The following is a 27397-nucleotide window of genomic DNA, read 5'->3' as shown; positions in this document are numbered from 1 at the left end:
TACATTTTTGTGTTTTTTTTCGGAAGCTTGATCATATTGTCTCGCCCATATAAAATTCGACTCTCTGAAAACTTGATCATCTGACATAGATCCATATATATATATATATATATATATATATATATATATATATATATATACACACACACACACACACACACACACACACACACACACACACACACACACACACACACAAAATGTATACACATGCACACACATGCACACACACAAATATATATGTGTGTGTGTGTGTGTGTGTGTGTGTGTGTGTGTGTGTGTGTGTGTGTGTGTGTGTGTGTGTGTGTACTCAATAACTGGCCTTATAAGAGAAGAATACAGTGATGTTATGACCTCCTTGTCCTAGGATGATTACTTATGAGGTGGGCCATGTAGAAAGCTTGGAAGCAACAGCCTACATGATTTTTTCTGACACTGTCGTTAAACTAATAGAGCTGTAGTTCTCCATAGTTTCTTGTGTCAGAAAAAGTCATGGAGGCAATCCAGAGAGGTGTGATGTTAGCATTTCTACAGGATAACTGTCTCAGGATAAATTAAATAAAGTTTTCTAGTTGACTGGAGATGAGTAACTGTAGAGCTACTACATGGGGAATGGAGTAGCTAAAGGCCTGAGGTCGCCGAGTAACTATAAACTGATCAGTCTCATGTTTAGCACTGATAAGGTGACTATAATAAAAAATGAAATTTATACTTTGGATTAGGCTGATCATCCTCTTGAATGTCAGTTAGCTGACATATAACTGTTGCAATTAGAAAGAAATGAAAAGCACAGGGACAAGATGCATTCCCTCTCAAACTAAATCTAAGTACTGTGTTCTCAGGGTCCATGACAGAGATCTTCAGAAGATCACAGGCTAGGTTAGAAGTATCAAAGACTGTATGACAGCAACTGTAGTACTTTGTCCAAGGAAGGTGGGTCCAGCAAAATATGGAGAACTACAGGTCTATTTTGCTTATGGTTCACTATAGAGGAAGAAATAAATAAATATGTCAACATTCAAAGAAAGATTGAGGATAAAATGTTTTTTAGTTTGAGGAGAAAAAATAAAAAAAATCTGAGAGAGATATTAATGAATACAAAGAAGGGAACAGCTACCCTAAGCCTAAACAATACAAAGGAAATATTTTTTTAAGAAATAATAAGAGTCCAATAAGGGAGACATATTAAAGGAATGAAAGGGTTGAATGAAGGGATTATAAGGTGGGGAATCTATAGATAGAAAAAGTACAACAGAAGTGTGAAGATAGGCAAACAACTGTAGAAACCGCCTTGTTTTCAGTTACAAGACCCTTTGGAGTTTTCAGTAGTAAGGTTAGAAAGGACACCAACTAATTACAATTACAACTACAACAGGAGGAGGAATTAGAGGAATCTTTCAAGAATACAAACAATAATGGTAGTGGAGAAAAGAGAGGGATAAGGGAAATATAATTCAGCTTGATACTTTTAGGTATTTCTATAAAAAATATAATATATTTAATTATAGTAATTTGGAGTTTAATTCAACATATTTAATTTGTTTATGAAAGGCATAAAGTTGTTTCTAAGTAAAAAGAGTGATGTAAGTAAAACTATTATAGATTTGGAAGTGTTTGTTAAGAAGAAAAACCTAGAGGTGATATATTCTAAAAAGGATAACGAGCACACAATGAACAATTATCTTAGGAGAAAAAGTATTCATAATCTACCTCTTCATCCCCAGTTAAAAAAACTTTGAACAACTAGTGGAAAAGGAGATAAGAAAAGAATTAGCAATTAACAAGATGTATCCTAACCTCCCCAAAACTGAAAAAGAAGGGATGGTACTAATGGATCTAATGATGTATGTTGGAAAAATGATGGAAATATTAGAGGATGAAACAAAATACAGAAGAGTTTATAAAAATGAAATTTCTATTGCATACTCTATAATATATTATATTTTGAATGATTTATTATTAGATGGATTAATTGATATAGAAACTTTTAAATATTTAAAATTGGACAAACCCATTATTCCAAATATATTTGGAATACAAAAAGTACCTAAAATGTGGCTACCCCCCTTCACTTAGGCCCATTGTGGCAGGAAATGTCTCAAAGATACATCCCATTGCTAAATAGATTGATTTAAAATTTAAAAATCTGAGCTAACATCAAGGTTTATAAAAGATTCTTGGGATTTTTTTAAAAGTAATGGAGAAAAATACTACAAGAAAGATTTGATATGTGTTACTGTAGATATCATAGATTTATTTTCAGTCATCCCCCAAGGATACAGGGCTTTAATGGTTGGAAGAAGCTATGGCTCATAAAGTAAATTTTAACTTTAAAGAATTTAGGGTGTTATTGGAACTGATGGGGATGCTATTAGACAATAATTACATTCATTACGAAGGGGAATTTTTTAAAAACAGATTAAAGGCATATCTATGGGAGCCAGCTGTGCACTCAACTATGCCAATATAGTCCTGCAAACATGGTAGAAAAAAATGTGTTTTTAATTCCCTCTATAGATGGTATTGGGCTCTTTACAAGAGGTACCTAGATGATATATGTATCTTCTAGATAGGGACAGAAAAAGACATAGAGGGTTTTATTCAGTATCTCAATGGGATGACAGAGTTTTTAAAATTTGCTTACAATATAGACAGAAACTCATTGAATTATTTAGAAGTTACTATACAAAGGGTAGAAGAAAGACAAAAAAGTTTTTAATCCATAATATTTAGGAAAAACACATTTTCAAACTCTTATTTATACTACACAAATGTCCACCCATATAGGTAGAAAAAGGACAGTATAGAAGACTTTCCAGAATGAACTCCAATGAAGAAGACTTTAAACAAGAATGCATTAATTTGAAAAATATGTTTTTATAAAGAAAATATCTGGAGAAGTTTGTAGATTAAACTATGGAGGAGGTCATTAAATGTAGGTTAGATAGATACTGACCGATTCTGGGAAGGGGAAATATGGATATAGTAACAAATAATAATAAAACTTGGGGATCAAAGGATAGCAAAAACTTTGAAAAGGCTTTCATCATGTATTATAACAAGGATACCACTAACATTAAAAATATAATAACAGAAAAATGGGAATTGTTTAGAATTTTTTCCAACTTGGAGGGTATTTTTGATGAACCTATTAAGTCTGTATATAAAAAGGGTTACAGTATTAAGGATAAATTAGAGAATGATAATAGGAGATATATTGGAGAGAATAAGAGAAGAAAAGGCACATTTAGATGTGGAAGGTCCTAACAATGCCAATACATATTAAAGAAAAGTGTAATATACATACCCAGTAGGGACAGACTTATATAAGCCAATACATTTGCCAATTGTAATACTAAAGGAATTAAGTACTTGGCCACCTGTAGTGTATGTATGGATGTTTACATTGGGCAAACTGAAAGAACTTTAAAACATAGAATTTATGAACACTATTATGCCATTAGAACAAAATATATTAATAATGCTCTTTTTTAAGTATACATTAAAATGTAGCAAAGCCAAATTCTTTTTCTTTGTCCTTGAGGAAATTAGGCATGAAATTAGAGGTGGACTATGGGAAGAGAAAATTAAGTACAGGGAAATATATTGGCAGCTAATTTTGGAGGCAAATAACCCCCCAGGAGTAAATGAAAATATTTATTTATCCCTGTATTGAAAATAAGAGCTGTTAGACTTTAAGTTTAGTATAATGAGTGGATTTAAATCTATTGCATAGGTAGATATGAATTCTATTTAGATATAGGCAGGATGTTTAGATAATACATTTTTTAGCCATAATACTTGTTAGTTACAAATGTTTAAATGGTTTTGTAAACATATGAGTTAGATACATGTAATTTAGCAGAAGGCCATTAAAGGGTAGCATTGTTCATATTTTTTACACACATCAAACAGAATTAAATTGCTGTTCGTATTTATTTATTATTTTTTAAAAGATTTGTTTGCATATTCTTCTTAAACATAAAGTTTCTATATTTATAGGCTTTTATAGGTAGGACGCAATAGGAATATATTAATTACAATAAGCTTGTGGAAGGTTTTATTGTGTAGTAATTGTTATTAATTTATTTAATTGAGATTGAATGGCAATTACTTAACTAGAATGTTATAAATTGAAGTGAAAATCTAGGGTGTAGGCTATCTGATGAAATCTGCTTGGTATGGACAAAAACATGGTGAATAAGTTCTGCGTTTTGTTTTTCTGTAATAAAGTTCATTTTTATTTACATTTGTCAGAGTTCCATTATGGTTGCTTCTGGTCTACCCCTCTGTGCCTTTTTTGGAGTTATTTATTCTACAAGAGACTCTAACACAAACAAATGACTGGTGCAAAAGCAAGACATTAAAACTCAAAGCATTCACCGAAGCCAATTAATTCATCAATAAAATACTCCTAAGAATTAACCTGATAGTTAGGGATCTGGGAATATATACAGACAGCAATCATACATTCTACCATCAAGTAGACAAGATAGTAAGAAAATCATTCTATGTCACCCAACTCTTAAACAAGGGTATGGCATCCAGGTCCAAGGAAATAATAATACCATTCTACTCAGCCCTACTCAGACCCATCACTGAGTACAATGCTTGCTTTGGCATGTACCTAGCCAGACACTTGCAACAGTTCGAACACCCTCAAATGTCCCTCACCAGAAGAATCCTGGCTATAAATACCCTGTCCTACAGAGATGCCTTAGGTCCTAGCTCTGTACTCAATCTCCTACAAGTTACTGAGAGGCAATCTATGTCTAGCATATAAGGCTTCCTTGGATCCAGATCTGATGGAGCTTTTGCACATCTGCAGTAGCAGAAACACTTGAGCCAAGGACCTGAACTTTGTAACATAAACAAAACCTGCTGGAGGGACTGATGGGTGTCTCAAATGATTTCCTTACTATGGAATAAGCTCCCCCTTTTATGTGATACAGAGTTCATCCTTGACCATGTTCAAATGAAAATTGATCATTGGATGGGACATTTTAACCCCAGCCTGGAAACCATGCCTCGGATGGACAGAGGTCAACAGTAAGTAAATTAATACCCAAATAACATACCCCACCTCACATAATCCTTAGCTGCCTCTTTGCTAACATACCCCTACCATATAAGCATTCAAGGAACTTTGGGACAAAACTGGGCTATGTTACATGGCTAGGCTTGTAAGGACCCTGGTGATCATTAGCCTGGTATGAACTTATGAAGCTATAAACCTAATGGTTTGCCATGTGACATATTAGCATGGTATTTAATGTGTGTTCAGTGTATTGCTGGCATTTCTGATGAAGTCTGTATAAAAATAAATAGGTGAAAGCAGTAAAGAATATTACCACTGGTTTTACTGAAGTGTGTACTTTGGAGTTTGCTTAATCTATTCTAAAACATCTGAAAATCTTCAGCAGGTGCTGCTGTTCCTAAAGGCTACCCTTCCCTTTTTTGAGACATGTTCTTGCTATTTACTTGGCCCAAATGCATCTAATCAGCTGTAGGGGTATGTACACACACACACACACACACACACACACACACACACACACACACACACACACACACACACACACACACACACACACACACACCTCTTGTTATATGATGAATGACCTGGGTTCTGGAAGAAATACACCATTACAGCTGTCCTACTTCCAGCAAACAACCCCAGTAATAGATCTAAGTTACCGCATTTATTTATTTATATAGCTATTTATTTATTTATTTTAATGACATGTCCAAGGCTTTTGATTTATTTTCCCACCAACTGTTTATATTTCCTATCATCTTATCACCAGTGTTACCAATTGCAGATAAACTCACACTTCTAATGTTTGGATGAAAGTTTATTTATCCAGTGATTTCTTCAGGATAATTGTGATCAGCAGCACCTATGCCATCAATCTTTCTCATGGAGTTCCGTAAGACATAATACTTGGGTGTCATCCTTATTTTATTTTCATCAGCTCACTTACGTCGGCCATATATAACACCAGAACAAGTGTCTGTGCTGTTCATATGGTGACTGGAAAGGTGAATAATTTATATTCACTGATCTCCTCATTAAATCTTGTCTTCCCTAATTTGTATTGCAGATTTTCTAAAAAAAAAAAAAAAAAAAAAACAAACAAAAAAAATTAAAGTGTCAATGCCTTTTTTTTGGTATGCAGGTCAGGAAAATCAAAGCTGCTCAAGTATCTCCTTTTTCCTTAAAAACATTTAACTGCTTCAGGTTATAGACTCTGAAAGGAATATACTTTTGTGATTTGAAAAAATATTCTAAAAATCTCTTTGCATCTAGATACCACCCATTAATATCTAGCATGTCTATTAATATCTAGCATGCCCATAGAAAATAAGAAAGCTCTGTCTTTAGTTAAGGTGCTCATTACCCCATATCTGGAAATGCTTTTCTTCTCCCAACAGTGAACTCTACTGGCAACATTCAAACTGTCCAGGTAGTGGAGAACAAAATTGTACATCAGTTTTTAAACACACCCCAGTAAAATAAAAATCACAGAAGTTGATTGGTTTCCTACCTTTTAAGACTGATAATCTGGAAACTTCTTTTCATGCGTTAGCACTCCTGACTTAAAACAGTCTTTCCTTCAAATTTCCCAAAAGATAACTAAGCTGTTTTTCTATACTTCAATTCCCCCCCCAAGTATATCTTTCCATTCCCTAAAAAACATCAGCAAACCCTTTTTCATTCATCAGTGTATTTTATGGCACTTCAACTCTGCAGACTTTTATCTTCCCTCTCAACATTTCTGGTGGATTTAAATACATCTTTTTTTTAAAAACAGGTCAGATGCATTTGTATTAGTGAAATCACTTGGGCATTCCAGGCTTGTTATACTGTAGACTTTTTCTTTGTGTGTTTTTTTCATTGCAAATGTCTGGTGCTGTTTTAGAATGTGCAATATATATTTTTTGTAGATGTTTATATCAGTTGGCTAATTGTGGTGGTTACAGTCTTTGAATGCATGTCTAGTTTTACTGTAATTTTAATTTTACTTCTAGACCGTTACCTTGTCATGGAGAGAGTCTCTAAGAGATGAGAGTGTATATAGGAATGAGGTCAACTCCCTGACTGAATGGTGCAATAACAACAATTTGGACCTGAACATCAGTAAAACAAAATAAATTACTATTGACTTCAGAAAGAGCTCTGCCATGCACCTGCCCCTCAAGATCAATGGTGAAGAAGTGGAGAGAGTCCAAACTACAATGTTCCTAGGGGTAAATATGTCAGAGGATCTTTCTTGGAGTACAAACACACCCTTGATTTTTGGAGTCCCCAAAGTCCATAGGATTTCACTCAATTCTCCTTTAAGATCCATTGCTTCATCCCAGAATGCTAAGGTTTACCCCCAGCAGTTTATATAGACAGGTTGTTGAAACCCTTCATCAAGCAAGTAACATATATTTTAAAAGACTCCTGGGACTTTCTGGGGTAAACCACCACAGATTTATGGGATGAAATATATTGTTTCTCACTATTGACATAATAGATCTTTTCACTTGTATTCCTAAGGAGGAAGGCTTGAATTTGGTCAAGTGATGTTCTGATTTTAAATCAGCCATTAACCATTGATCACATTTCATTGATAATGAACATGATGGATTTGGTGCTGTCCAATAACTTATTTCAAGGGAGAAACATATGAACAAGTTCAGGGAGGGAATGTCTAAGGGTATTTCTTGTGTCTCCACCTATGCTAATTTAGTCATGTGGGCATGGGAGATACATTTGTTTATTTTCAAATTTTATTCTGATTGCAAGTTGTATCTAAGATTCATGGATGATATATTCATTTTATGGAAGGGGTTACAGGGATCAGTACATGATTTTTAGGAATACATTAGTGACACTGCTGGTTTCCTAAAGTTCACTTATAACTTTCATTTTGAATATATATATATATATATATATATATATATATATATATATATATATATATACATACATACATACACACAACTATATATATATATATATATATATATATATATATATATATATATATATACACACACACACACACACACACACACACACACACACACACATACACACACACACACACACAAACACGCACATACATTACTTGGAGACCATTATTACTAAGACTAATGTAGATTTTGAATTAACTATATACAGGAAATCCATTTTTCCAACATGTATTTACATTATACTAGCTGCCATCCCTTTCACTACAAAAGGAACTTGGTTAAAGGGCAGTTTGCAAGAATAGCCTGTATGACATTTAAGAAGGATAGGTTTCAGAAGGAGATCCACGGTGGTGGTGCTGCGGTAGTATTGTCGCCTCACAGTAAGATGTTGTCCGGTTCGATTCTCAGCTAGAGCGTCTTCTGCGTGGAGACATGCATGAATGGGCGTACCTTCATTGAAGGCTGTGTGTCAGGGCTGGTAACTCGGCACATAAAAATCAACTACCAATCATTAGCGGACCGGAGTTCCGCTGTGGCGACCCCTAACTGGGAAAAGCTGAAAGACACAACAACAACAGGTTTCAGAAGGAGGCCAACATCTTGGAAGAGATATTTTTACAGAGAGATATCCACACAAGATGGTACAAACTATCAAGGATGAAGTCTTACATGATTGGGGGATAAAACATAAACCTCGTTTAGGACAGTGACCACTTAGGGATCAGGTAAATAATGCAGATGAGACAGATATAAAATGGCAGAATTTTGAGAGGGCCCTAGTGTTATATTGCATAGGTTCTGAGAAAGTTCAAGATATGATTGCCAGAAACTGGACAATTTTTAAGGCAAATGACCATGTGTCTAATCTTTTATGGGACTCCCCTCAATTTGTATGCAAAACTGTACATAAAGTGAAAGGTATGTTGGAAAAAAACAGGTGGAAGGAATGTTACCCCTATTAATAAGGGTACAACTAAATGTGGTTCATGTAGTTAGTGTAAATACATTTGTAAGGAATCTTTATCGATTTTAGAAGATATTCATAAATCCAAGTTTAATCCTAAAAATGGCAGTTATAATAGCAAAGGCATAGTATATTTAGCAAAATGTGTTTCTTGCCCATCTGTTTACATAGGTAAAACTAAAAGGAGTTAAAAAAAAAGATTTATGAACATGCCTATGATATCCAAAAACAAAATTTGAATAATCGTCCATACAAGCATTCCCTGGTTTCTAACCAATTTCAGAAATTTACTTTTGCCACTTTGGATATTATTCCCATAAACCCAAGGGAAAGTGCATGGGAAACCAGAATTCAATATGGGAACATTTTTTTTAGCTTAAAGTAAGTGTAAATGTCCCCCTGGTTTAAATGACTCTATCCATAAATCCAACATTGAAATTGAGAGTTCCTGAGTTATGATTATACCAGGCTATGTTTTCTGGTGCTTTCTGGCTGAATTTTTCCACCTTCGGATTTTTAACTCCAAGGTTTTCAGTTCTTGAATACATTATTCAATTAGTGATTTTATTCAATATATCTTACATAGATGGATCACATTGTTTTAGTAACATTCTATATGCGGCAATACCAATAATGTTAATTGTTTTTCAACATGAGGAATTATGCCTGACTTATGCGTTCTACTGTCTGGAATATATGTATTTTTTACAAATGTTTCCTCTTTCTTACAGCAGTTCCTCATATTATATTTTATTGGTTTTATTCTATTCCCATATTTATAGGAGTTACAACAGATACTTTTGGAGTGAATGAACTTTGTATTACAGCATTTCTTCTTTGTTAATAAGGTTTTATGTGTCCTGACCAACTATGTTTTATTTCAACCTTGGACCCCAGAGTCAGATTTTAAATGTCAGCTTAAGTGTTATTTTAAAGTTTAATTAACAGTACTTGTTTACGTGATGTTGATTTTGTGCATACACATCACAATATTTGCATCTTGCATATTATCAGCACCTTTATTTCAGTTTGGACACAACTGACTTATCTGCTTTTAACACTGCATACAGTAACCATTTTTACTGGAGAGTTTTTTTTTTAATCAAGCAGGACAAGAGAATGGATTTTAGTTGACAATGTAATAAGTGCTTTCTATTTGATGACAAGTTAATTGGACGTTAAGCATTATCTCATTATGAGTATATATACACCCAGGGTTTCATTGTTTTCATCTATGTTCTGAAAAAGTCCCTTTTCAATAGGGATGAAATCATGTTTTATTTATTTTTATATATTTTAGTAGAGTTTATATATATATATATATATATATATATATATATATATATATATATATTATGCATGCTTTTAATGTAATATTTATTTGAGGTTTTTGATAAACATTGTTTTTTAGATAGCTGTCCTTTTAAATTTTGATTTTAGTGAGATCTGTAGTGAGTTCTGTTTGGTTAATAGATTTTTGAATTACTTATATATATATATATATATATATATATATATATATATATATATATATATATATATATATATATATATATATACATATGATGTTAAGTATTGTAATTGTTTTTTGGTCTGAAGAAGCAATATCTATTGCGAAAGTGCTTACCGTTCTGATTAAAAATTTTACTGAACTGATACTGGATTGCCTGTTTATTCTGACTGGGTGTATATACATTTGTATTTTATGATAAATGGTGAATTGAAGGATTGTGTTTTACATTTGTGTAAGGAAACTCTGGGTAAGAGTAGAAGATGAGGCCAAATAGTGTTAAATGTTATAATGCAGATGAATTAAAGCTGAAAGGATGTTCATCTGCTGATGTGTTCAGAGAGAAAAGGAAGCTCCATTACTGCAAAGTACTATACAACATAAAGGCATGTGAATCTGACATTCACAAATATTCTTGTACCCACCAATCCAAAGGGAGTACCAGTTTGGATGGAGGTAAACAAACCCTCCTAAACACTTTAATGGAGAACAAAAATATCAAAATAATGAAACTAGATAAAGGTATAGAGGGATAGTTATTTCTGATACTATAGATTACACCAGTCACATGTTTGAGATTTTAAACTATACTAATATATAATGTTAAGTTTCCTAGAATGGAATCAATATAGCACACAAGAAAATAGATTTTGTTTTCCATGAAGGTTGCCTTACACAAGGGTCTATACTGAAACAACCTATGGATTTTCTTACTAAAAAGTTCCCATATACACCCTTGATATTTGGAGTCCCCAAAGTCCATATGAATTCACTCAATCCTCCTTTAAGACCCATTGTTTCAGCCCAGAATATTAAGGCTTATCCCCAGCAGTTTACATAGGCAGGTTGTTGAAACCCTTCATCAAGCAAGCAACACATATTATAAAAGACTCCTGGGACTTTCTGGGGCGAATCACCACAGATTTATGGGATGAAAATATATTGTTTCTCACTATTGACATAATAGATCTTTTCACTTGTATACCTAAGGATGAAGGCTTGATTTTAGTCAATGATGCACTGATTTTAAGTCAGTCATTAACCATTGATCACATTTCATTGATAACGAACATGATGGATTTGGTGTTGTCCAGTAACTTATTTCAAGGGAGAAACATATAAACAAGTTCAGGGAGGGAATGTCTAGGGATATTTCTTGTGTCTCCACCTACGCTAATTTAGTCATGTGGGCATGGGAGATACATTTGTTTATTTCCAAATGTTATTCTGATTGGAAGTTGTATCTATGATTTCTGGATGATATATTCATTTTATGGAAGGGGTCACAGGGATCAGTACATGATTTTTTGGAATGCATTAATGACACTGCTGGTTTCTTAAAGTTCACTTATAACTTTCATTTTGAATATATATATATATATATATATATATATATATATATATATATATATATATATATATATATATATATATATATATATATATATATATATATATATACATTACTTGGAGACCATTATTACTAAGACTAATGTAGGTTTTGAATTGACTATATACAGGAAACCCACTTTTTCCAACATGTATTTGCATTATACTAGCTGCCACCCCTTTCACTACAAAAGGAATTTGGTTAAAGGGCAATTTATAAGAATAGCATGTATGACATCTAAAAAAAGTACATTTCAGAAGGAGGCCAACATCTTGGAAGAGATATTTTTACAGAGCGATATCCACACAAAATGGTACAAACTATCAAGGATGAAGTTTTACATGATTGGGGTATAAAATATAAACCTCTTTTAGGACAGGGATCACTTAGGGATCGGGTAAATAATGCAGATGGGACAGATATAAAATGGCAGAATTTTGAGAGAACCATAGTGTTATATTGCATAGGTTCTCAGAAAGTTCAAGATATGATTGCCAGAAACTGGACAATTTTTAAGACAAATGAACATGTGTCTAATCTTTTATGGGACCCCCCCTCAATGTGTATGCAAAACTGTACAGAATGTGAAAGGTATGTTGGAAAAAACAGGTGGAATGAATGTTACCCCTATTAATAAGGGTACAACTAAATGCAGTTCATGTAGTCAGTGTAAATACATTTGTAAGAATCTTTAACTGTTTTAGTAGATATTCACAAATCCAAGTTTAATCCTAATAAAGGCAACTGTAATAACAAAGGCATAGCATATTTAGCAAAATGTTTTCTTGCCCATCTTTTTACATAGGTAAAACTAAAAGGAGTTAAAAAAAGATTTATGAACATGCCTATGATATCCAAAAACAAAATTTGAATATTTGTCCATACAAGCATTCCCTGGTTTATAACCAATTTCAGAAATTTATTTTCACCACTTTGGATATTATTCCCATAAACCCAAGGGAAAGTGCATGGGAAACCAGAATTCAATATGGGGAACATTTTTTTCAGCTTAAAGTAAGTGTAAATTATCTGACCAAGTATCTGACCAACCATTCTTTATACTCCATCTGTTACTTCACCTCACTACAATGAATATCACATTCTATCCATCTCATAACCAAGCACTATTCTTCCTATTTGTCACATCTACTCTTGTTACAACCTATTTCCTAACCTCCTATGAAAAACCATTACACTCCTTCTCTTCAATCCCCTGCTTTCATACATCATCGTCTATCTCACCATCTCCTGTAACATTCAAAAATCCCATCTACTCTTCCAAATTCTTTCCAGCTAAATATCACAGATTAACTCATATAAGATTTTATAACATAAAAGCAAAAAAACTTACCTACTACTTTGTCCTAAACCTTAAACCCAAACATCAAATACCCCACAACACACTCTTAGATGGAGATATTCATCCAAACCCTGGTCCACAACACTTCCTGACCTCAACTACTGGAAATACTAACACCCCTAAAGCCATACCTTCAACCAGAGCTACCAACTCTCTCACCATAGCTCATCTGAATATACGTAGTATTTGCAACAAAATTGCACAACTACATGCACTTCTTGACATCAACAAATTTGACATCCTATGCCTATCTGAAACTTGGCTAAAACCTACTATTAAAGACAGTGAAATTACCCCACCAAGATTTAACATAATTAGACTTGACCACACAACAAAAAAGGGAGGAGGTGTTGCTATTCTTTACAAAACTCACCTTCAAATCAGCTCCTGTAACCTGAACCTCCCCTTAAATAATAATATGGAACTGATATGATCTAAACTACAAGTAAACAAAAATAAAGCCATCTATATTATTTATTCATACCTCCCTCCAGGAAATAATATTGACACCCTTGAGAACATTCTCAACTGGCTAGCTACTACTGTCCCACAAGAAACAATAATACTTGGTGACCTAAATATTGATTGGAATCACTCCAATCAGTCAAACCCCACTTCAGATATCAATCTCCATGGCTTCTCTCAATTAATCTCAAGCCCAACCAGAATTAACAAAAGCAACAATAAAGACTAAATTTTGGACTGGATACTTACCAATACTCCCCAACAAACCTACGCAGCAGGCACCCTACCAGACGATCTAAGCAATCACCTGTTAACCTATATTATAAGGAAAACAACCTACATCACCTTCCCTACTGCTTTCTGTACACTACGCTTAAAAAAAACTTTAACTCAGAACTCTTCCTCACACAACTATATCACTGTAACTGGACTCCTCTAAAGTCACTTCCTCTCAATGATGCTGTACAATACTTCAACTCCACTTTCTTATCCATTCTTGATCAGCTTGCACCCTTACGCAAGCTTAGAATCAAAACCAAACCCGCCCCCTGGATAAGCAACAATACTAGGCAACTTATCATAACCAGAAACAAAAACTGGACAAAATGACGTACTTCCAAAACACATGCTGACCACCAAACCTTTTGCGAATGTAGGAACAAAACAAAAAAAGCCATACTATCAGATTAAAAGAACTACTACCTTCATCTACAACAAATATCCAATAAGGAACCAAAAAAATTCTGGACCACCATCAATAATCTATTATCCCCAGGCCAATCAATAACACCCAACCCACATGACTCCAACCCTAATAACCCTATACAAATAGCCAATACATTTAACTCCTACTTCACAAATACTATTCAAAACCTGGCTAGTCACCTATCTCATGACACCTCAGTTTTACACTCCTCCTCTGTTAATACTCCACCCTCATTTTACTTCCTTCCCATCCCCACATCATATATTTCTTCAAAACTTCCGAAATGAAAACCCTCCTCACCCTCTGAAGACAAACTCCCTCCTGAGTTTATGCAAATAGGAGACAAAGCTATTGCTTATCCCATCTCTATTTTGATAAATAGATCCATCAAAGAAGGAACTGTCCCTGATATCTGGAAAATATCCCACATCATCCCACTGCACAAAGGTGGAAACTCTATTGATCTATCTAACTATCGTCCCATTGCTTTATTATCCCCTATAGCCAAAATCTTAGAAAAAAGTATCCAAAAACAACTCCTACATCATCTTCTCCAAAACAACCTACTTGCTAACTGTCAACATGGCTTCAGACCTTCCCACAGTACCACCACTGCTCTGCTCTCCTTCACAAACACTATTAAGACCAACCGCAACCTAAACAGTCTTTCTTCTGCACTATTCATTGACTTAGTGAAAGCCTTTGACATGGTAAATCACAAAATGCTCCTTCACATTCTCAATTCTCTATCATTTGATACTAATAGCTTAACTTGGTTTCAATCTTACCTCAACAACCGTCAACAAGCAGTACTCTGGAAAAACTCACTATCTGACCACCTTCCTATTTCCCTAGGTGTTCCTCAAGGCTCTATCTTAGGTCCACTTCTTTTTTCCATCTTTATCAATGACCTTCAATCTGCCATCCCTTTTTCTAACTGTATTCAATATGCAGATGACTCCACTATTATCTGCTCAGCTACCTCTCATGCTGAACTTCAGTCTCTTACTCAAAAAGCCTTTAACACAGTGGAACAATGGTTTTCCCAATGCTGTCTCCTACTCAACCCAAAGAAAACAAAACTTCTACTTTTCTCCCCAACACGTAACCAAATCCCCCTTCATTCCTCTATCACTTCCAACAACAATACCAGCATTTCCCCTGAAACCTCCACAAAACTACTTGGTATTACAATAGATAACAAACTCAATTTTGAAAATCACATTAACACAACTATAAAAAGTGTAAACAAAAAAATAGGAACCCTATATAGAATAAAACCATACCTTACCCCAGCCACTAGAATTACCCTAGCCAAGACACATCTTATCTCTACTTTACTATATGCAAGTCCGATTTATACCAACCTGTCCAAAAAAAACCTTAATAAACTAGTTAAATCTTACAGCAACATTGCTAGATTTGCCACTGGATCTCCCTTTAGAACCCACCACTGCATTAATCTAAGACAACTTGGCTGGCTAGAACTTCCAAATCAGATCAAACTACAACAACTACTAATAGCTCACAAAACCCTGTACCAACCGACTAAAACTCCAATACTCTCTAGCATCATTTCCCCTTATTATAACCTGAAACATTTACGCTCCTCTAACAAGCTTCTGACTATACCTAATAACTCAGCAGCTGATGGCCTATTCTCCAACTCAGTTGGGAGACACTGGAATAAATTACCCACTGATATCACATCCCTTACTTCCCTTCCTATCTTTAAGAAAAATCTTAAATTGTACCTTAATAACAAATGTCTCTGCCCATGTATCAACCCAGACTAGCTATCACTCCAGTTTCCTATCTTTCTTTAACTCTCCTCTTTTTCCACCCAAAAACACGTTAAATGTTTACCATAATTCACCAACCATACTTATGACAAGAACTTTTTCTATGAATGCTACTGCCCCCCTCATGATAGTAATTTTTTTTTTCTTTCACCATGAAAATGATCTATTCCTCTACTCATCCCATTATATCTCTCACACCTCTCCTTTATTTACCCCACCTCTTTCTCAAGTTATCCTCTCTATTTTCTCAAGCTACACTAAAGTGTGGTTGTTATGGCCATCACAAAAAAAAAAAAAAATTCAATTTAGCAATTTATTTTATGTGTTTAAGGATTTACCGGTCTTAACTTTTTATGTATACTAATTTTTGTGAATTCATCTTTAACTGTTTATGGATTTGACTGTCTTAATTTTTATATAGACTGCTTTTTTATATTTTTTACTATGTATTACACCTGGAGCTTTTTTCCCCGGGCCTCTTCTGAAAATGGACATATATCCAGTTAGACTAGCCCGGTCAACAAATGTAAAATAAAATAAAATAAAATAAATAAATGTCCCCCTGGTTTAAATGACAGTATCCATAAATCCAGCATTGAAATTGAGAGCTCCTAAGTTATGATTATGCCAGGCTATGTTTTCTGGTGCTTTCTGGCTGAATTTTTCCACCTTCAGATTTTTAACTCTAAAGTTTTCATTTCTTGAATGCATTATTCAAGTAGTGATTTTATTCACTAGGAGAGCTTACATAGATGGCTCGCATTGTTTTACTAGCATTCTATACGTGGCATTACCAATAATATATATTTTTTTCAGCATGAGGAATTATGCCTGACTTATGCTTTCTACTGTCTGGAATATATGTATTTTTTTACAAATGTTTCCTCTTTCTTACAGCAGTTCCTCATATTATATTTTATTGGGTTTGTTCTATTCCCATATTTATAGGATACTTTTGGAGTGAGTGAACTTTGTATTACAGTATTTCTTCTTTGTTAATAAAGGTTTTAGGTGTCCTGACCAACAGTGATTTATTTCAACCTTAGACCCCAAAGTCAGATTTTAAATGTCAATTTAAGTGTTATTTAAAAGTATCATTAACAGTACATGTTTACGTAATGCTGATTTTGTGCATACACATTACAATATTTGCATCTTGTATATTATCAGCACCTTTATTTCAGTTTGGACACAACTGACTTATCTGCTTTTAACACTGCATATAGTAACCATTTTTACTGGAGAGTTTTTTTTTTAAATCAAGCAGGACAAGAGAATGGATTTTAGTTGACAATGTAATAAGTGCTTTCTATATGATGACAATTTAATTGGATGTTAAGCATGTATTAGATTATGATCTCATTATGAGAATATATATATACATATATATATATATATATATATATGTATATATATATGTATATATATATATATATATATATATATATATATATATATATATATATATATATATATATATATATATATATATATATATATATATATATATATATATATATATATATATATACACTCAGGTTTTCATTTTTTTCTTCATCTATGTTCAAAAAAATCCATTTTCAATAGAGATGAAATCTTTGTATGTTTTATTTCAAATGTGCTAAATTTCTCTGTTTTGTCGATCAAATAAAAACAACATTTTACTACAGCTGGACAGCTCCCTGATTTTTTTTTTTTTTTTTTTGCTGGATTGTCCTAGGATTATCTTATTTAGAGGTTTTTAGTTGCTTATATCCCAGGGTCAGTTTTTCACTTGGTTATAAATTACAGATCCTTATATGGTTGTTTGTAGAGACACCAGTTTGGTGAAGAAAGGGTCAGAGTAAAAATAAAACATTATCATCATAACTAGTAATATTTTATAATGATAATTAAATTTAACAGCAAACATTTATATGAAATAAACAGTAAACTGACTTTTCTAAGATGTCTTTCCTCAATTTTTATAACCAAGTACACTGGTGCTTAGGGTGATGGTGACTGAAATACTGTTAAGAATCCAAAGAAACAGTGTATGAGTAAAATTCACCTAAAAGTTTACATATTATTTTTTGTGTGTGGCAGATGTTTTAGTATGATTTTACTTTACCTTGTACATCAGGATAGGTCACCATTATAAGTAAAGTCCAACACATAACGTTTGCACTTGTATCTGTACCAGCAACTAGCAAATCCAACAAGCTGTACAGCAAGCCTTCTTCATCAAATGATGATCCATCATTCTTTCTCTGAAAAGAGAATAAGAAATGTATATTCATAATCTCTAAGGTCCATGTTTTTAGGACTTGTCAAAAGAATGACCAAACAAAGCTGCTGATCATTATCAGATCTCAGTTTGGCTATTTATACAATATATTATTAGATTTTATCAGGCTGCCATATTTTCTTGTACTAGGTTGCAATATTATTGTTTCAGTATTGGAAATGTGCTGATCAGATAGTTAAAATGGTATAGAGCTGTAACGAGTATCTAAATCCAGAGATGGCATCATGTAAATTATTTTGTTTCATACTCATTTATATCAAGCATGGCAAGACCTAGTAATATAATCTGACTACACATACACACACACACACACACACACACACACACACACACATATATATATATATATATATATATATATATATATATGCATTATACTAATATATAATACACACACACACACACACACACACACACACACACACATATATATATATATATATATATATATATATATATATATATAAAATATTTTAGTTTTTCTGTCCAGGTAAGCCCAATGAACACAACTGTCCTTTTTCAGTGGTTATCCACAAATGTCTAGTTAAGTGACTTACTCATGGTCAAATAGTAGGTAAGTAAAGGTTGAGTGTATAAAAGCCACATAGTTAACAACTCAATAACAGCTCAGAGCTTTAGTTTCCTAGTTATATCTCTCATTGTTCCTTCTTCCATATGTCACCTTTGTCTGTTTGTCATACTTCTCTGAGCTGTGCCCTGGCAGCTCTCAAGATCTTCTCCATTAAGGCCTCATAGATCATCCAACTCATTCCAACCCCAAATCATTCCATTATACTATATGTGCTGCTTTCAACACCTGTCTTCCTCCTTCTTTCTGTCATTATTTCTCCTACGATTTTCTGATGTGTTTTTCTTACTTGATGTGATACTAACAGTCTTTCCTTCTACTTCACAGATCCTTCCTCTATAGCTGAATTCTGAAGTCTAAATACCAATTTGTCTCTTAGTTTCTGATATTTGTTTGCCTTTTTTATACCTCACTTTACCCATTCCTCATTCTACACCTCTTTGCCTTTTTATCCACATTCCCCAAAATGCCTATTCTTTACTCCTGAGACAGTCTTATTTTCCTTATTCTGTCCATTTCCTACATTTTGTTTCTCTCATTTCACTGCTTATAAACTTTATACTGGAGCCCACTACTCTGCCCATCTTCTTAGTCTTTCTCTTCTACTTCTGGCCACCAGTCTTTTCCAATGGGTGATTGCTACTTATCCACCATCAGGAACAACAGGCTTCCTATTTACTCTCCTGAAATGGGCTGCATTAAGTTCCTTCTTGTAAGCAGAGAAGAGCAATGCCCATCATCCAAGAGATAGTCTATGTCTTACCTGTTTTTTCAAGGGTCTATATTAAAAGCCCTCAAGTCCAGAACAGCAAAGCTATGTACATCGACACATAAAGGTCAATGTACATAAACATCGAAACGCGTAAATGGCAAGAAATCACAATGCCAAACATGTTATGTCACCAAAGAGCACCTCATAGGTATGTTAACACTAACATTAAAAACAGAATTTAACCCACTTGCACCCCACAGCTCCCTACTTAAATATACCAACTCCAAGACTGCACTACAGTGGGGAAAAGGATATATTTCCTTATCCTCATGATCACGCTGCTGGCTTAACAAACACGTTCGGCGTTGTGATTTTTACCGTTTACGTGTTTTGATGTTTATGTACATCGACCTTTATGTGTTGATATACATAGCTTTGCTGTTCCGTACTTTTGAGCTTTTAATATAGACCCTTTTCTCAATATTCATGGCTTCCTCCTTTCCAGCCAGTCATCACACTTGCTCTGAATACTTCTAACGTCTTTTGTCCAACAGCCTTTTGGTGTAACCATTATAAGATGCCTTACCTGTACTCCATTCATCATCATCTTGATTACATTTGATCTGCTCATCAAATACCTGTGTTACTCTTCTGTGCAGCTAAGAGCTTCTCTCTCTCTATCTCTCTCTAACAGTTACCCTGTAGTTCTTTTTCAATCATTTCCCATACCTGTACCCATAAATATCTGGCACCTACATATTCTATAATCCTCCATGTTCCTCCTTTTTAAAGCCTCACCGAATGTGTGATCACTGCCCTCTTTTTATATAAGCAGTGTACATTATTCCTTCGCAGAACTATCCCATCCCATCATCCCATGGCATTGTTCTCTGCCAAAAGAGAACAATCTTCTGCAAATAGTTGGTAATGTGCTTCCCAACATCCTTTCCTTTTCTTTTTTTCATCCAAGGTTTCCTTTACTCTTCTTGGCAATACATCAACTACCACTAAGAATATTTCTGAGGAAAACAACCATTCTTGTCTGTCATCGTGTTAACATCCTTCTCCCTTAGATGCCTTCCATTACCTTATATTTCTGTTCATGGATTATAGTATAGACTCTGCACCTACCTCCTGAGTGTCTTCATGACTCCTGTTTTCCATGACTCCTGCCTTCCTGAAAAGTGTGTATTGGAAGGCCCACAACACTGAATCAAATTCCTTTTTAATGTTCAGTATTACCAGTCCAGCCTTTCTTAGCTCTTTCACCTCACCGCTGTCAACAATAGTACATAGTAACCACCAGTTGTGACCTTATGTCACCTTTTTACAAAACCTAGCACTTCTTGTATGAGGTAATGTAAACCAATTCTAGCCTTGTAGCCAGTACCTTAGCCAAAATCGTTATGTCCCCATTTACCAGACATAAGATGTATAGTTTTATGTATCCCACAATTTCTTGCTTTCTTGAACAGAAATAAAGTTCTTGCTTTCTAAATTGGACCCTGATAGTTTTCTTTCCAGAGAGAACCTGTTAAAATTTCTGCTAACCTGTTCATGTAAGCCGTACCACACAATGGACTCTACAGTATTACCTCTCTCGCCATACAGTATTATGCAACCAGTGTTTTAAAACATTTCCCTGAAGAATACAACTTCTTATAGAAAGTTGCCATAACATTTTAATTTACATGACAAATTTATCTGACCCTTTTACAAACTTCCAGTCACTGCAAGTTTATAAGCAGTGAAATGAGAGAAACAAAATGTAGGAAATGGACAGAATAAGGAAAATAGGCATTTTTTCCAGTCACTGCCCATAAGTTGTCACTCTATTTTATTTCCTCCTTTCCTTCTGCCTTCATGTCCTGTATTTTCCCACTTTGTCCCTTTATCTTTAATAAAGTTCCTCTAATTATCTCCTCCTCTATTTCTCTCACATCCACACTTTCTGTATTAAACTAGAGTCTGAGCTTCTCTTAATTTGCTTCCAAGTTGTCTTTGTTCTAAACCTACCACAGTTCTCTAAGCACATTCTGTGCCACCAATTTCATAGTTTCTAGTGCTGTCTTTCCTCTTCTAGATGCCTGCCTTAATTGTTGTCTGCCACCACAGAGAATTAAGGCTATGTGTTATTAATGATATGTTTCCTTTAGTCCAGGTTTTGAATCCCTCAGCCTTCATCTGTCTGCTGTATGACAATGAGTAAATCATTTAACCAGACAGTGCTTCTGGGTAACTCCTTGTGTGCAGCCATCTACCTGGTTAACAGGTAAATAAAAACAACAGTCTTACTCTCATCTTGTTGTGTTAACCCCTACTGATTCAGCTTTTCTTCACTTCTTTCTGTAATTTGTTTACAATAGGCATGCTCTGACATACTCATTTGCTTAATCTATATTGATTCCATCATCTCCTTGAGTCTTTATTCATCCATATATGTCCAGCTTACTGACCTCTCAAAAGTCCAAAAACCAAAAAACCAAAAAATGGCAAACAAAAGGCAGAGGACAAAGTAAATTTACTCTGTAGGCTTTTACTAAAAAAATACACGATAAACATGAATCGCTTTTCGTCTTGTTGAATATAAAGACTTCTTCAGATGCAAGTAAAACCTATCTTAAACATTTTAAATAGATGAATACATTGTCATGTGATCCCAACCTACCCAGTAAAATCCAATTAAGGACTTAAAGACATCAGTCCTATTTTACACTTCAGTGCCATTGCTTCTTTCAGCAATGAAAGATACATCCTACCCACGCCACTTATAGCACCATACAATGACTAGTACATTCCCTTTAGGCAACAATTACTATCAAGGACATAAAAGAAGTAGTAAAAATGAAAACAATACAAGGAAAATAAAATAGCATTCTCATTCTAAGTGGAGCCTATACCTTGTATCATGCTTTTCAGCTCCAAAACCTGGGCCGAACCACAAAGGGAGGGGGAGTGTCCATATTAATCAAGGACACCCACACCTCCAGGTTAGTAGCAACACATGAAGCATCAGAGACCATACAGGTGCAACTAACCATAGGCAAAACTGCTATACAACTGGTAGCATGTTACAGACCACCCTCCCAATCTCAGGAACCCCACTCAGCCTTCCTGAAGACATTGGAGGATATGAATGTATCACAAAATACCATCATACTGGGAGACTTCAACTACTCAAACATAGATTGGGTACATTATTCTAGCCCTAACACCCTAGCCCAAAGGTTCCTGGAATTCATAAATTCAAATGCACTGGAACAACTAGTTACCTCTCCCACTAGGGGAGATAATATACTAGACCTGATCATCACAAACATGGGGACAAAATGCTTCACACTGGAGGTATACCCCTCACTAGTGAGATCTGACCACAAACTAATCACCCTGGATATACATATCCCACCTCCACCCCCAGCACAAAAGACCACAGTGAAAAACTTCTCAAAAGCAGACTTCACTCTTCTTAAGACTGAGATGGCATCCTTTAAGCCCACTGGGCCAGTGGATACCACATCCCACAATGCCGAATCCTTCACAAATGCTTTCTATGGACATCCCCAAGAATGCATGGATCATGCTATCCCAAATAAATACAAGTCCCTCTCCACCAAAGGCAAGCGTCATGTCTGGTGGACCTCAGCCATTAACAAATTGTATAACAAAAGAAGGAAGCTACTGCACGTCAGAGCAAAATCCCATAAAGGGAAGACATCTCTGATCAACATTAGCAGAAAACTACGTTCTCTCATAAAAACATCCAAGGCCAACTTTGCGAGAAAAATTGCTAAGGACACTAAAGATAACCACAAAGCCTTCTTCAGCTATGTTAGAAACCTGGGCGGAAACCCTCAGATATGCTCAGAGTTAGTTCACAACAACAAAAAATACACTGAACCCACAGATATTGCCAACATTCTGGCTGACAAGTTCAGTGCAAATTTCTCCCCTCCTTCACCCCCAAAAGAAGAAATACTTATCCCAGCTGAATGTAATCTCCCTGTCATCTCAGATGTCCAAGTGAGAACCGCCCTCAACAAAGCTAAAAACACAGCATCAATGGGACCTGATGGTATCCCGTTGCGTGCTACGTGAACTCCAAGAGGAGCTAAACCCGCACATAAAAATGCTATTTAACCTTAGTCTTACTACAGGATATGTACCTGGACACTGGCGTACAGCAACAGTGGTCCCACTCCACAAAGGGGGTACCTCTACAGACCCTGGGAACTACCACCCCATAAGCTTAACCAGCCTGGTCTGCAAAGCTATGGAAAGAATCATTATGGAACTCATAAACAGAGACATAGGGGACCTACAGACACTTGACCCCACCCAGTTCGGCTTTGTAAAGGGCAGATCCTGCTTTTTGAACCTGGTTGACTTTTTTGAAACAGTCACTAGAGCCATTGATGAGGGCAAAACAGTCCATACAGCCTACCTGGACTTGGCTAAGGCCTTCGACACAATACCCCACTCAGGCATCATAGATAAGCTCAACAGCTTAAACATAAACCCTTATGTCACTAGATGGGTTGCAAACTGGCTAAAGGACAGAACCCATAAAGTTAAAATTGCTGGAGCAATGTCAGACTCAAAGCCAGTCACAAGTGGTGTCCCACAGGGATCTGTCCTGGGACCCCTCTTGTTCGGCATTTATTTCTCAGATTTTAAAGCAAACATGGGAGGGTTATGGCTGACAAAGTTCACAGATGACTGCAAACTAGGCACCATAGTCGATACACCAGCGGACACATACATCCTACAAAAAGGCCTCACAGAAATGGACAACTGGTGCCGGAGTCACGGCCTTAAACTAAATGCCAAAAAATGTATAGTCATCCCCTTTGGGAAAAACAAAGTACCCACAAATTATCACATAGACAGTAACCCACTGAGTATGGAAAAAGTAATCAGAGACCTAGGGACCCAAGTCGACAGCGACCTCTCATTTGACACCCACGTTGCCAAAGTGGTTAGAAAAACATTCTACCTTGCACACCTCATCATGAAGGGATTCACATCCAGATCTAAGGATGTCATTGTACCCCTATACTCCTCCTCATCAGACCCATGATTGAGTACAATGCCCCATTTGGTATGTACCTCACCAGGCATTTGTAACAGCTGGAGAGACCACAAAAGTACCTCACCAAGAGGATCAAGGGTCTCCAACATATGTCTTATTCTACCAGACTAAAGAAACTTCAGCTCTATTCAGTAGCATACCACCTGCTCAGAGGTGATCTCTGCCTGATGTACAAGGCCATGTCCAATCAGGATCTGATGGACATGCTCCATCTCAAAAAATCCAAATCCATCAGGACCACGAGAGCTAAAGACTTAAACCTCAGCACAAGTATGAATAGGACATGCTGGCGGGATAGATTCATAACCCAGAGGCCTCCCATGCTTTGGAACAAGATCCCAGTTCATATTAGGCAGAGCCCCTCACTGACTCTCTTCAAAAGAAATCTTGATGAGTGGATGGGAGATCGTAAGTTTACCCCAGGGGTCACAACTGTGTCACTGCTAGACAGGGGCACAGTAAACTAATTCTATTATATAAGGGGACCTTCATTGTGTCAGTACTAGACAGAGGCACAGTATTCTAAATTTATTCTGTACATTTTTGTACCATTTCATGAGGTGGCAAAAGCCACATCACTATGGCTAGGCTTACAAATGCCCCAGGTAGATAGCCTAGTACTAAACTATGAAACTACAAAACTATGGAAAACAAGTAGTCTATGTTACAATAAGGAATTGTGCTGTTTGCAATAAAACAACCAAGAACAACTTTAACTTGAAGTGTGCGCCAGTTAAGTGATGACCTTATCACTCCCAGCACTTGGTCACAACTCATATGTGGTTAATACTCCAGTCATCTGTGCAAGGTTTTAAGTTTTAAAATACTAGAAATCTTACATGTTTCATTCAATCCTGAGAAATTGAATGTGTTCGTCAAAATCTGCCAATATAACTCTCTTGCTTCTAATAGTAATGTACAAGGACCCCCTCTTGGGTCCTGGGGTATTTGGTCAATGACCATGTATCCAAAATTATGTGTGTTGTGTTCATTTACATGTTTGGCTAGTGCATTTTCCAGTTTACTTTGCCTATGGCATACTGATGTTCATAAATGCGTTCCTTGAACTTATGTTCAGTTTTGCCAATATAGTAAACTAAATAAATGATCATCCGAGAATTACAATCAAACCTGTAGTTGACTTTGTATCTGATGTTTCTTACAGTAAAATTGTTTGTTGTATCCACTCAAATTTGATCCAAAATTTCACCAAGTGATGGATTGTTGTTTATTAACCCAGTTCTTCTTTACTATACTCGTTTTATTTGTTGTAGTAGGTGCAGCTGGTTCCCTAACCTCCATGTCATTCTGTACCTCAGAAGAATTACCTGGTAACTGTAATAACGTTTGGTATAATCCTATGTCTCTTTTATGGGTGACTTCATGTATGAGGTCATCAGCTAAGTTGTTTGGATATCCCCTACTTTTGAACATACTTTCAGAAATTGACATTCGACCCTAAAATCAGAAATCTCTGTGACCATCTTGGCTGCCCTTACCAGCTGACCTTTGACCACTGCAAGTTTTTGGTGAAAGGGGTGACTACTGGAAAAATGCAGAAAGGAGTTAGAGTACATCTCCTTTCTAAATAAGGTGGCTATATAACCTTTTTTCTGTCTATCCTTTCTAAGCAGTACATCCAGGTACGATATTGCATTATTGTCATATTGATGTGTGAATTTCAAAAACTTGGTTGTACTGCTGAAATATGACACAAGGTTGTGGGCTGCAACATGGTCACCTCTAACTATGATGAAGATATCATCCAAAAATCTACAATAAAACTGAATGTGTTGTTTGATATCCACATTTGTTTGGATGTAGTCATTTTTCCATTTTGCCATAACCAAGTTGGCGAAACTGCTGCCACAGGGGGACCCCATTGTGACACCTACCCTTTGGAGGTAATATTCTTTTCCAAACATTAGGTAGTTGTTAGACAAAATGATGTCCAATAGTTCACCTATTAATGAGATTTCTGGAACAATTGCTCCCCCCTGTTTTAGAAGCATTACCCACTCAATACCTGTTTGTTGTGGAATTGAGGTGTACAGGTCCTTCACGCCGACTGTCAGGAACCCATACTCTTCCTCAAAACTTAAGTTGTTAATTTGTTCCAAGAAGGACCATGAGTCCTTACAAATACATGGAACTCTGTCTACATATTTTTTGAGTATGTGGTTGACGACTTTGGCACAACCATACATAATGGAATTAAGTCCATCGACTAGGGGCCTCATTGGTGGGTTCATAATATCTTTATGTATTTTCTGGATACCAAATAATAAGGGTGTCTTTGGACTGGGAATTGTCATGAAATTGTAGACCTATATGTCAATTCTACTGTCAATAAACAATTCCTCAATATATCCTCTGATTCTGTTAGAGGCAACATTTACTTCATTCAAGGATGCGTGTTGGTATGTTGTGCTAACACACTATGCATCCTTTTCTCGTAGTTCCAGCTGTCCATGATGACCAAACCCCCACCCTTGTCAGGTTTCATACACCTGACCTTACAAGAACGTATCATAGCCAAGGCCTCCTTCTCTTCCTTA

The 27397-nt window shown here is 35.5% G+C and overlaps 1 protein-coding gene across 1 annotated transcript in view; it reads right to left on the bottom strand.

Annotated features, from left to right (window-relative positions):
• The window catches only part of LOC122809627 (cytochrome P450 2U1-like), a 522109-nt gene that overhangs the window by 385043 nt on the left and 109669 nt on the right, over positions 1-27397 (bottom strand). The window contains exon 2 of the mRNA XM_044081264.1: positions 18273-18411. Within this exon, the coding sequence (XP_043937199.1) occupies positions 18273-18411 (139 nt within the window). The remainder of the gene's footprint in view (positions 1-18272; positions 18412-27397) is intronic.

The sequence above is a fragment of the Protopterus annectens genome, chromosome 8.part0 (assembly GCF_019279795.1).
Source record: "Protopterus annectens isolate FY-2018-M chromosome 8.part0, PAN1.0, whole genome shotgun sequence".
Taxonomy (NCBI): domain Eukaryota; kingdom Metazoa; phylum Chordata; order Ceratodontiformes; family Protopteridae; genus Protopterus; species Protopterus annectens.
Note: the sequence above shows the minus strand (reverse complement) of the source record. Positions and strands in the feature narration are given on the sequence as shown.